A 12,461-nucleotide genomic window follows, 5' to 3' on the forward strand; every position below is an offset into this window, starting at 1 on the left:
TTGGAGCACATTTTGTTCGATTCAAAAGCGGAATGCAACAGCACTACACGGGTTAATTATCAACTAGGCATAATCCTAGCAGCATGAGGGCAGAGCAGGTGCGGCAGACTATTGTAAATGCACCTGTGAACCAATGAAATTTGCAGCGGGGATTGCGAAACACGTTTGAATGTGGTACATGTTTGTTGCAAAACTCTTATGTCTCAGTGATGAAACTAGTTTAAGACAAACAGCCCCAACATTCTAAATGGCATTGACAAAGAAAACAGGAGAAAATATCAATTAGAAGGCTTTTCAATTCTCAGATCACAATGCTTACAAAACTTTACCATGGATTTTCTGCAGTAACACTAACTGTACTGTTCTAAATGTATTTTTTCATTACAAAAATGCCATAGTTCTTTCTATAGAAACCATAGTTACTAACCATGGTAGTGAGGAGCCATGCATGGTTTTACCTATGGTTACCATGAACCATTACAAATGTCATTGTTAAAACTACAGATCCTATGGAAGAACTATGGTACATTTTCATAATTATGGACCAAGCTATCAGTTTTCCATCTGTATAAAATCTGTACTCTTATAATGCTCTCTGATTGTAGGAAAATATAAGTTGTTTTGTTTGCCTTCAGAAATTCCAAGACATGACTTAGTAGTTTAATTAGTAGGAGCCTGATGAAAGGATTCTTTAAAGAAGACCCAACTTATTCACACTGTCAGAATATTTCAATTTAGCCATGTAAAAATGTGGTGTTTTTCCACAGATGTTACTGTTGTTAATATTATAATTTTCATCTGAATCCCAACCTCAAAATCAATGCTGTACTGTCAAATGTGCATTTCAATGCACAGAACATGTAATATTATTTGCTTGGGTGCTCCCAAAGCAGGTGCTGATGACACATTTTCAAAGGGCCCTTTGATGACACAAATAAACCCTGATGTGGCCCAGGCTGAAATGGAGTCTGACGACCCTGTTTTAATCCATTCTTTGACCAACACACGTTAATATGGGTCCGCCGTTGCAGGCTTGTGGACACGTGCACAACAGCACCACTGCTGAAAAAAATCCTAGGGGAAACACTGTATTAATTTACAATTGAAGTCCGAATTTTACATACACGTTAGCCAAATACATTTAAACTCAGTTTTTCACAATTCTTCATATTTAATCGTAGAAAACATTCCCTGTCTTATGTCAGTTAGGATCACTACTTTATTTTAAGATTGTTAAATGTCCTAGAGTGCATTGGAAAATGGCTATGCCAAATTGGGGAGAAAAGGGGAGAATTTTTTATATAAATAATAATGAAGTCAGAATAATAGTTGAGAGAATAATTTATTTCAGCTTTTATTTCTTTCATCGCATTCCCAGTGGTTGAGTTAGTTTATTTACATGGCACACTCCCGTATTATATTAACTTTAATTAAGGATAAAATAAAGATATATCTCCAAGCTATGATGTGTTATTTTTTCTGGCCACCAGTTCAGTGTCGGTCTGCTCTGCGTCCATCTTCACCTGATCTGAAAAAAATCGGTATCGCCAGGTCACACTTGCAAAAAAAAAAATCGGAAATCGGCCAAGAAAATTGCAATCGGTGCATCTCTATTTAAAAACCATTCAATTGACTCCAATTAGCCTATAAAAACGAATTGTCTTAAGGCATGACATAATTTTCTGGAATTTTCCAAGCTACTTAAAGGCACAGTTAACATAGTGAATGTAAACTTCTGAACCACTGGAATTGAGATATAGTCAATGGTCAAATGGAAAAATCTGTCTGTAAACAATTGTTGGAAAATTTTATAATTTCAGGTGCAAAGTAGAGGTCCTAAACGACTTGCCAAAACTATAGTTTGCTAATATTAAAAATGTGGAGTGTTTATAAATGTTTTTTAATGACTAATGTAAATGATTTGTGTATGTAAACTTCTGACTGCAATTGTAACTATTTTGTGTAGTCTGTTATTTTATATATTCTTAAAAGGGAAGTGGGTAATTTCTGTTCCACAAGCATTATTAGAAATACAGTTTTTAAGCCAGTTCATCAAAACACTCCATCTTCCATTGGTAACATACAGTTAAGCCCAGCCCCTATCTGCTTAAGCAAAAACTGATCCACACAGGAAGATTCTTACCCTATTTTAAAATAATTTTACAAAGCGTTGAATGTTAACAGATTTACTGGCATTCTTACTGGTTTTTCCGATGTGCACACTTGTCGAATGCATATCTCTTCACAGTTTGACGTTAAATCAGAGTATAACGCGATTATTTCAAAACTCACATATACATGGTTTTCTTGCTTAGTCAGATTTTTTAAAAAGCAGATTTTTTTGGTAGTAATCAGCGTATTGGTTTGAATGTAAAGGTGTTCAGTGATATAAATACTAAGATAAATGTTCTTTGTGCTGAAATGGTGCTTGTTTAACAATACAAGAGCAGATCATTTTTGTGGTTCTTACATCATATATTCAGGTCACAGGTCAGTACCCATATCCCCGGATAAAACATGTCCAAAATCTATTCATACTAGCACGCATTCCGAAAATAACGTACTGTTTTACCTGTGCATAATAATAAGCGAGTCCATCAAATACAGTACAAACTGTGACAGTACGCAGTTTCAGACACAGGGCTAGATTCACAAACCATAACTCAAATTTCCATGTTTTCTGCAAGTAATGATGCAAACCCCAGATACAGACCTTAAGGATAGCACCTCTCAAGGACAGCAGCTTGGTAATATGTGTCTAGTACCAGCATTTCAAGGGGCCATTCCTGATTATCAAGTTTAAATTAAATGCCACACATCATCCTCAATTGTGAATAAGCACCAGGAGAATGAGGCTTACATTAAGGAGAGTTGTGCTTGCCCTCCATGGCTATGCAATTAGTTACACACTATCTTTTCCCCTGAGAAACTTCATGAAGAATATAAACCCACAGAAAAGGGAATGCAATTTTTTAATCCGCAGCTGTGCAGAGAGATAGATTGACCGAAAAAGAGACTTAATATTTTGTGGTATGTAGAAAGAATCCATCTTATGGGGTTCTAACCAGGTGAGATTTCCAGACAATGGGTAGGCCTAGATAAAAATAAATAAATTATGGATCTAAAAAACAATTATACAACTGAAATAAATTAAGTTGAAATTTTGTTTGAGAGGTGTGCAAATAGATTTTAAGACACATAAAACAAAAAAGCATATAGCTTTAAACACCAAGTAAACTAATCCATGCACATAATTTTACTATTATAAACAGGTCTAAATATAAAGCCCTCTTTATCAAAAACTTACTAAGCAACATGTATTAAAAGGCTGTAACATTAAAAATTGTATCTTAGTCTACACCATAGACAAGAGCCACAAACACTCTTAAATCATAATTATTCATAATTCATCATTCACTAGATAAAAAAAGATTGTTCCCTTCAATGCTGTAACCTGTGAAGATAACACAAAGCTAATTGAAGCCCCACAGGCCTGCAGATGAAGGACGCTCATATCTCTGCTGTGCTGGCAATCAGCTCAGAACTGATCTGATATTAAACTAGCATGCCATTAATACTTCCACCTCTTGACCCCTGCCATGCAGAGATCCCTGCAGCATTCCTTTTTTATTAATAACAAGAGCTATTAGGCCCTGCATACTGATCTGCTGTTAGAAACCAGAGGAAGACGTGATAAGTGTTATGATGACAGTCCGTTTGCCTCTGCCTCTTGACTCACTGATACGAGGGCTGAAAGAGGTGCATGGGTACATGAAGCTGTCTATTCCAGTAAACTGTTTTAGGCTTGTTATCAGGGCTTCAATATACTGACCTGAATCAAAGCCACAACCAAAGTCTTTCAAATGTACCAACCTGACAACTGGAGACTCCAAGTAAACAGCTTGGTAGGTGTTGGGCTTGAATGTTGAGAAAACGGATAAACTCCATCTAATTGATTCATAGGGATAGGAATCAAACAGAATTTAACGCTTCTGGTTCCAATTAATCCTAATGATTTCAGATCCTTAAATGGTTCCATTTTTTTACTTTTGAGGAAGAAACCACTGAAAATAAGTAGGCATGCACAACATATATACACATATACAACAGTTAGTTTCGGTCCTCAAAACTGATTGGACGAGAGACGTTCCATGAGCACTGATGGTCTGACAGCATCATCACTCGGACGCTTCACTGTGTGTGTATCACTCCGCTTGTGTCTGTGCCATTCTAAACTAAGGTGTAAGAGCAGTATATATCTGTTAGATGTTACGGTCTTTATTTTTGAAATTACATATGTTAGCCACCAGGTGTTGGCAAAAGATCATTTTTGTGTGTAATATGAGCCAGTTGGTGATGTAAAGTGAATCCTTTAGTCATTGTTTACATAGAACAGCACTCAGTGATCGCTTGTATTACCACTACATTACTTGAGCTAGGACATTCTTTTAAATGAACAATTTCATGATTAAGGCTCATTTCAGCTGAGAGACACTGTTTGTGTATAGAACTCGAGGCGCTTACAGAGTTTCCACATTGGATACCCACTATTTAAGAATGGTGGAGGACATCGCTGTTTCTATAGTGATCGACTCTTGCACGGCTACCACGAAATAGGGAGAAATACCACCGCTTGGACGCTATTTTTCCACTGAGAAAGTTTACATACAGAACGCTGACAGCATATCTGCTTGGGAGTGGCAACAGTTGACACACACGCTATGTCTCTCCCTCTCTCACGCACACCAATCCATCCATGTTTATCCAATAACTTGTTAGAAACAGCACAAGCCGTGATACTATTTCTGACGTGAACTTTTTGAATTACTAACGGAGGCTTGGACGCATAATTTGTTTTGAACCACCAACGGCAGATTCTGATCCGTCGCCTAAGAAAGTAGTTCCACGCACAAATGCGTTTTTATGACATTACTCAGTTTTTCCTAATTTTTTTAAATGTACTTGTTCATTGAACTGTAGTATATAAGCAATATCACACTCGAATCGTGCTATATGGCCCTACATCAGCACTGCTGTAATTACCTACGGCACTCGTGTGATATTACTTGTGTGTGTGTGTGTGTGTGTGTGTGTGTATACACACACACACACACACACACACACACACACACACACACACACACACACACACACACACACACACCAGTTAGTTCCAGTCCTCAAATATGATTGGACCATCAGCACTCGGACGCTTCACTGTGTGTGTATCACTCCGCTTGTGTTTGTGCCGTTCTAAGCTAAAGTGTAAGAGCAGTGCAGATCTGTTAGGAGTTACTGACTTTATTTTTGAAAGTAGATGTCCTAAACGCCTTGCCAAAACTAGTTTGCAAATATGAAATATGTGGAGTGGTAAAAACGAGTTAATGACTTCAACCTAAGTGTATGTAAAATTTTGACTTCAACTGTATATACAAAGATTATAGTTTGTATTGTGTGTTTTGTTGTTTAATATTCGTTACATGCCATTTATTGCCTCATTTTGGTTTAATGCATTATTACTGCTGTTTGAAGTTCATTATTACCTCTGTTAATCATCAGGTTTACCGTAAACACTCACATAAATGGGCACCATATAATTTATGCACGTGAACATTAAAATCAGCATTCATCCGTAAAATAGGCACATTTCTGGATCATGTTACACTGGCCAATCCTGAAATATCAATCCAAATTCCAAGATTTTAAGTTACACTTTTGTCAAACGAAAAGCTTTGAGATTAGCTAGCAGTTCAAGTTAAAGTATTAAAAATTAAAACTTTTTTATTATATCGGTTATGGGTCACAATGAGCTGTGAATTATCGGTTATCGTTATCTGCCTAGAAATAATTTATCGGTGAACCTCTACATGTCAGAATGTAATAGCATCTTGGGACTGAAGAGTGATTGGTAGCAAAAAAGAATCGAGAGCATAGCATATGTGAATAGCAAATGTGATAAATTTACCAGTAGTAGCAATCCAACGATTTTACTGCAATTTGACCTGTTTCATGTGTAAAATTGGCCATTGTCAAGAGTATTTTTGTACGATGTTCCATCTGCGTCAGCAGAAAATTGCATGTTCAGACACCTAAATTCATGAAAAATCAACCGGTTCTGAACAAGAACTGATTCTCAGTTATCAACCCTGGTGATTCAGCAGCTTCACATCAAATAAGGAGTGGTCATGTTCATTCCAGTCGTGCAGGACCAACAACTGTAATTTTCCTCACACTGAAACACTTCCTCCAACACTTGAACCAAACAACAAATTCTGGATTAATGTTGTGACTTGTTATTGTAGTTATTATTCTTGTTGCCCTAAAGGCTATTGGTCTGGAGAAGAACCATTCATCCCCTCAAGCATTCTGTGTTTCCCTCATTGCATAGCTGTGATCAAGCTTTAGAATTCCCTCCATGTTGACATCCCTCTCTGACTTTCAAGTGCTGTGCAGGACCTGACTCAGCTCCCTGAAGATTAAATGGACAGAAAAAAATTAGATACCCTATGCTTGTTTTCTGTCGTGGTCCTTAGTGGAGAGTGACAATTGACTCAGTGGACTGCAGTGCAGCAAAGGCAGTTTTACATGATCAATGCAAAGAAAAGGTGCACTGCATGCCATGGACAGAACCAGACTTATCTAGCTTGATGTAGCCTAATCCTCCCACACAAAAGCTTTCATGAGACTCATATCATTATGAAATCTGAAAGATAAAATACATGATATAAACCTGGCTTGAAAATTCAGTTAAACAGTCCCAAGGTCATTTGGTGTGCAGAAGAAGAAATCAACCAGCATGCGAGTAATTCTATATGCATGTGATTAAGATAAAGGTGCAGATGAATACCAGATTTAGGGATATGAAACCAAAATAAAGAGCCTGGTCATTTTAAGTAATTAATCTAATGAGATTCTGGGCTCTTCTGCTCTATTGAAACGTAATCCAAGCTTTGTCCCAATTTCATAGACCCAAACTTTGTTTTTTATCCAGTTCAACAAAAAAACGTCTCCATTAGAGAGTTACCCCCAGGCCCAACAATCATTTACAAAATTATCTTTAGACATTTATAATGTTCTCAGGACAGAACAGAAGTCATCTTCAACTTACAATTAATTATAACCATTATTATTTGCGTCAAGCTCTCAGAGATGGAGTGATGTCATGGCATGATATTTCTGTCCTGTTTTTAAACTCTAAACTTGTTCAAAACAGTCAGCATGGTAAAGAAAATGGTTAAAAGCAAAAGATGGGACAAGAAAAGATAAATAAATAAATACAAAATTAATAAATACAAGCAACGCAATGCTTAAATTAGTTAGTTATTTCGCTGTTTTACACAATGCCAGATTCCAAGGTTATTTTCATGGCTGAAAAACAAGTTAAAATTTAGTAAAAAGGTAGTGATTGTGGGATAGTGGGAGGGATTAAAAAATTATTATATATATATATATATATATATATATATATATATATTTTTATTTTTTTTTATTTCATGCAAGTTGTTGTAATGCATTGATCCCATTCAGTTTGCTATTTGTTGATGATGTAAGAGATTATGGTAGGTTTCAGATCTGAGGGTGGTATGGAAAATGTTTTAAGATCTGTAGAAGGTGCTTCTTTAGCAGCAGTCTGCTTGTTCATTTCCTCAGATTCCACAATGGCCAGGCACCCAGCAAAAGTAAACATTAAAATTCTGTGCCTCCAGAGCTGACAATTTGTTTACAATCTTTACAAGGGCTGGGTGGTCATTTTTGAGTGATGCAAGAGCTTGAAGTCATGATTTTGAATCTGTAATTCACAATGCTTAAGAAAACTACTTAATCTTTGGAGTCTTCAATCCAATGTTTCACAAATGCCCTAGGATGGGGAAATTATTTTATGAGCATTCATTTCTCCAATTCCCTTGCAGGCAACTAAAGGACTTCTTAAAGAAGAGAAGAGGAAGCAAATATTTAAAGCAATCTGATGATCTAATAACTCAAGAATCAGTGATTCAATAGTCACAGATATGACTAAAATGAAAGAAATTTGATGTCAAATTAAATTTCAATGACACTTGATCAAGTATGCATTAAACATTTAAATGCTATGCCAGGTATTGAAGCATGAGTTTGAAGAACACTTGGGGCAAGGATTATATATATAAAACACCCAATTCAATTATTAAAGAGCAGAGAGTTCAATGAAATACTAATATCTTATAAAGATTCTATACGAACAATTACAAATGTGCATGTTCTTACTCGAGATGAAAACATGGAAATAAAATCAAAACAATCCGTCAAGCAGACAATTTAATTGCATTCAAACAGTTCAAAGTGCTGCACGTTCAAGGGCAGAAGCGGTTAACGTTCACTAGGGGCAAAATGCACAAGATGATTATTTTAAATTCAGATTTTAACATCAATACAGTACTGCACTAACAGACTGACACAATCATATTCATGATTCATCTAATAAAAAAAAAAAAAAGAGAAAAGAGCCTTGACTGAAGCCCATGCAAAATTCATAACTACCCATTTCAAGTCAAGTCTCTATGGCACGAGCTGGCACAACTGTTCGGATTTTTCTCTGCATTCCTAAGCACACTAAATCTGTCCATAAAGATTCACAGAAACATTATACATCACATGCATTAAAACAACAAAACACTTTGGTTTGTTTCCACGGCTGCTCTTTACACTCATGCTTACACACATTTTGCTCCCGTTACCAAACACGAGAAAAGTGTAAAAAGCAGAAATTCTCTGGTTTGCCCATGTATAGAGATATTAATTCTATTAAAACACTCTATGTGTGCAGATGAAAATCAGACTCTACGAAACTTCCACAGAACTGTTAAACTCCATGTAAACCAAACTCCACAGCAGCTTTTATGGTTTCCTTCAGTGCAGAGTTGTATACGAGCAATAGAGCTTTGAGAGCTGTAAATGTATATGTTGTGGAGTTTTCCGTTTGTTAACTCAGGTTTAAAATAAAATCATGCTGATAACTCGCTCAGATTACCCTCAGAACGCGGTTAGCGCGGTTAGCGCGGCTAGCAGTAGCATTTCTTCAGTTCTAAAGTGGTACAGCCGCGCAATAAATGGAAGAAACCTCAAAACACGACTCACCGATAAACTTTTCTTTGATACAGCTATCCAAAAGGGAGCCTAGAAGGTTTGATAAGTTTAAGAAGAAAAAGGTGAACTCAAAGTCTCGTTGACAGCATCACTCTCTGAGCCGCCATCTTCACTCGGCTTCCACTATGATGATGCTGTTGGCTCGAGACGCTCTACCTACAGAAAACTCTGGAAGGAACCAAATCACTCCGTCAGAAGGGAGAACCGCAGACCCAATACAACTTCACATGACATTATCCAAAACTATTTTTGTAACATGAAGCTCAAGTTGGTGGTCGTGCAACATCGTGCAATTGAGGTTGCGGAGTATTTACAGTAAAATATCCGGAATATAATATTTTAAGATACACATCATTACAAATAACCCCCGCGATGTTGTAAAATTGGAATATTTATTTCCAACACACTGCACCTCAGAACAGTTTTTTTTTTTTAGGTAGGGGTCCAAACCAAGACCGGTGTGATAATTATCATGCATGATGACACGTGTTTTTAATGCACATTCTACCTGAACTGTGTTTGGCGTGGGTTTGACAAACACTGCGAAGTTATTTTAATCGATTACTTAATTTATTAAAAAACAAATTATGAAAAAGTTCCACTTTGTATGCATCTAAACTAACTGTGTATTGAATACGCAAAGCTTCTAGGCCACGCATCAGACTCTCTGTTGAACTGGAATTCACGACAGGCTACCACAAAACAGGAGTTAAACAATTCGATTTTAATCTTCTATTGCCCCCATGCGGTCAAAATACTCATAACACTCCTTACTCCTAAACGCCAAGATGTGCATTTGAACTGCTCAAAATGAGGAAACATTTCTGACAACAGCTTTTGCAAAAACAACTGCCATATTTTAAACATTAGAAAGGTTAGTAGATGATTTCTATTTGGTTTAGTTAAAGGCACCTTTGATATATATTTGTGCTGAAATGAGATCCGATCATATGTGAACAGACACAAAATCTATTAGTTTTTGATTTATCTTTATTAAGTAAATACTACATTTTTAATATTGCTTTGTTCCAATTTAGTTTCTCCATGTTTCCCCATTTATTCTAGATTACAGCCTCTTGCAATCAGCAGTTTATATATTTATATAGATTTTTTTTTCATGTTTTTTTTTTTTTTTTCCAACTAAGCTACACTTGAATACAAAAATATCACAGTACATTTTCTATGCAGTCACTCTCAACTAAATAGTTCCAAAGTTGGGGCTGAGCTGATGCTGGAAACATGGGAATCTGGCAGTGACGTTTATCGACTATTTAACTACACTAGGCACAGGGGAGCATTTAACCTATTTTATAATGAGAACCAACTGCCCCACCCTCCAAAAAAACCTTAAAGTGTGTGTATCATAATTGACTTGTCCAATAGCTGGATTACAGATACAAAAGAAATGACTAATTGTTGTGTACTTATGTCACAATTCTAAATTAAAATGTTAAAGCAGTGTAATCTGGTCCAGCCAGAATTCTCTGTTCCAGCACTCAAGACCCCAACAGTTAACTGGAAAAAGGAACCCACAAAGCAGTCAATAATAACATTCTTCCATCCCTCATCCTGCTCTCTGCAGACACGCTATACAATACAAAATACTAAAAACAAATGATAAAACAAAACATTGAAGAATCCTCACTCGTACTTTGATTATTGTTTCATAATAATTGTCTCTTTAATTCTTTTAACAAAGATTGTTTTCCTCATTTTTACACTGCCATCGATTATCCAACATTGAAATCCTTTGACCGGTGGAGGCTCTGTTCTCCAGGGTAGAGGAATGTTATAGTACGAGTCTGACATTTATTGGTTTTGTTCAAACTTGAACCAAACATCAACATAGCAAGTGAAAACCTTTGGCCCCTTCTCAGCCATCTAAATGAACTCAAGAGGGATCACAAAGCACAGAAATCATTGAATGAAGGATATAAGGACACACAGATAAAACATAGATTGCCATTAAGTTACTTGACAGTACACACCAAATAAAGAAGATAAAAAGAAAAATCAGACACAACACTGTGTTCAACAACTTGACAAAGGAGGGATCCATGGACTGAAATAATTCTCTTGCCCCAGTAGCTCAGTTCCACATTCGCATGACTTCAGGGCCTGGAGGACTAAATGTTCTGTCATGTGAGTAGGCTTGTATAGGAAGTTGACATGGCTACACTTCCTACAAAGGGGAACAGAGAGCGGTGTGGGATTGTGTTAGTGGTCTGGAGAATAGCTGCAGGTGAACGGGCGTTTATAGAGCCTTCAGGGTGAGAAAGTGGCCATCTCCAAAGAGATCCTTTGCCATAGCTCCTTAGTCTGTTTGCCCCTCTTCAGGTTTTGCAGCACATCGTTGAACTGCATCATGCCAACTGGTGTCAGGCAAAATGCCCCACGGGCACTTCGGATAATGTTCACAAAGTCGTCGTAGTCTGCTGGAGTCAGATGGATCAACCTATGGTGGATATACTGAAACACATACAAGTAGACATTAAAATAAGAGGGTGGGCAGTGCTGGGTAGTAACAGATTACATGTAATCTGGATTACATAGATTACAAATCACATATTTGTAATTGGATTAAATTACATTTAAAATACTCGTAATCAGACTAGTTACTTTTTTTTATAGATAACAATTACATAAACAAGACAACAGCTGTAAATTGTTAATTTATTATTTTCTTATCAATATTAAACATTCTTCCCACGAAGCGCAATATTTTCACAGATGAACATTGAGCATGTGCTCCTTTTAAGCTACAACAGTAAGATATGCACCTCAGATAAGGAATAGGTGATGGACTATTAATAAATAATAAGGGTTAAAAGTGTTAGATTTGAGCTGTTACCTTTCGCCTAGCAATGTCATTGCTGGTGATTTCAGGTTCATTACTGTTTGTTCGTGTAATGTTTCTATTGTTTTATGCACTTAAAATAAACAATGTTTAAAAAATTTTTTGTATTTTTTCTTATTACCTCAATAATGGATAATAAAAAAGATAATATCTTGCACCTCTGCTTTGGAATAGGTGATGAACTATCAGTAAACAGTAAGGATTAAAAGTGTTTGTTTTTAGACGAAAGCTTTGACCTAGGCAACGTCATTGCTTTTAATTTTATAGCCATTAATTTTCATTCATTTTATGATAATTTTATGGTCCTTAATGTTCGTATTGCTGCTATTGTTTTAGGCACTTAAAATTAACTTGATGTCTCAGTGTTTTGAATTATAAATTTTGTCCATGCACTGTCACTACTTTTAGACTGCTTATAGGAAACCTATTATGCCCCTTTTTACAAGATGTAATACAAGTCTCAGGTGTCCCCAGAATGTGT

General features: G+C 36.4%; 2 protein-coding genes across 7 annotated transcripts in view; both read right to left on the reverse strand.

The window, feature by feature from the left end:
- The window catches only part of LOC127660379 (bifunctional heparan sulfate N-deacetylase/N-sulfotransferase 2-like), a 180,831-nt gene extending 171,590 nt beyond the window's left edge, over positions 1-9,241 (reverse strand). For all 5 annotated transcript variants that reach the window (XM_052150530.1, XM_052150526.1, XM_052150529.1 and 2 more), the window contains exon 1: positions 9,115-9,241. The gene's annotated coding sequence lies outside the window, so the exon portion shown is untranslated. The remainder of the gene's footprint in view (positions 1-9,114) is intronic.
- An 852-nt stretch (positions 9,242-10,093) lies between these two features.
- Positions 10,094-12,461, reverse strand: part of zswim8 (zinc finger, SWIM-type containing 8) — a 69,065-nt gene continuing 66,697 nt past the window's right edge. For both annotated transcript variants that reach the window (XM_052150514.1, XM_052150515.1), the window contains one exon: positions 10,094-11,592. In XM_052150514.1, coding sequence (XP_052006474.1) covers positions 11,389-11,592 — 204 coding nt within the window. In that variant the 3' untranslated portion in view covers positions 10,094-11,388. The remainder of the gene's footprint in view (positions 11,593-12,461) is intronic.

The sequence above is a fragment of the Xyrauchen texanus genome, chromosome 20, assembly GCF_025860055.1.
Source record: "Xyrauchen texanus isolate HMW12.3.18 chromosome 20, RBS_HiC_50CHRs, whole genome shotgun sequence".
Lineage (NCBI taxonomy): Eukaryota > Metazoa > Chordata > Actinopteri > Cypriniformes > Catostomidae > Xyrauchen > Xyrauchen texanus.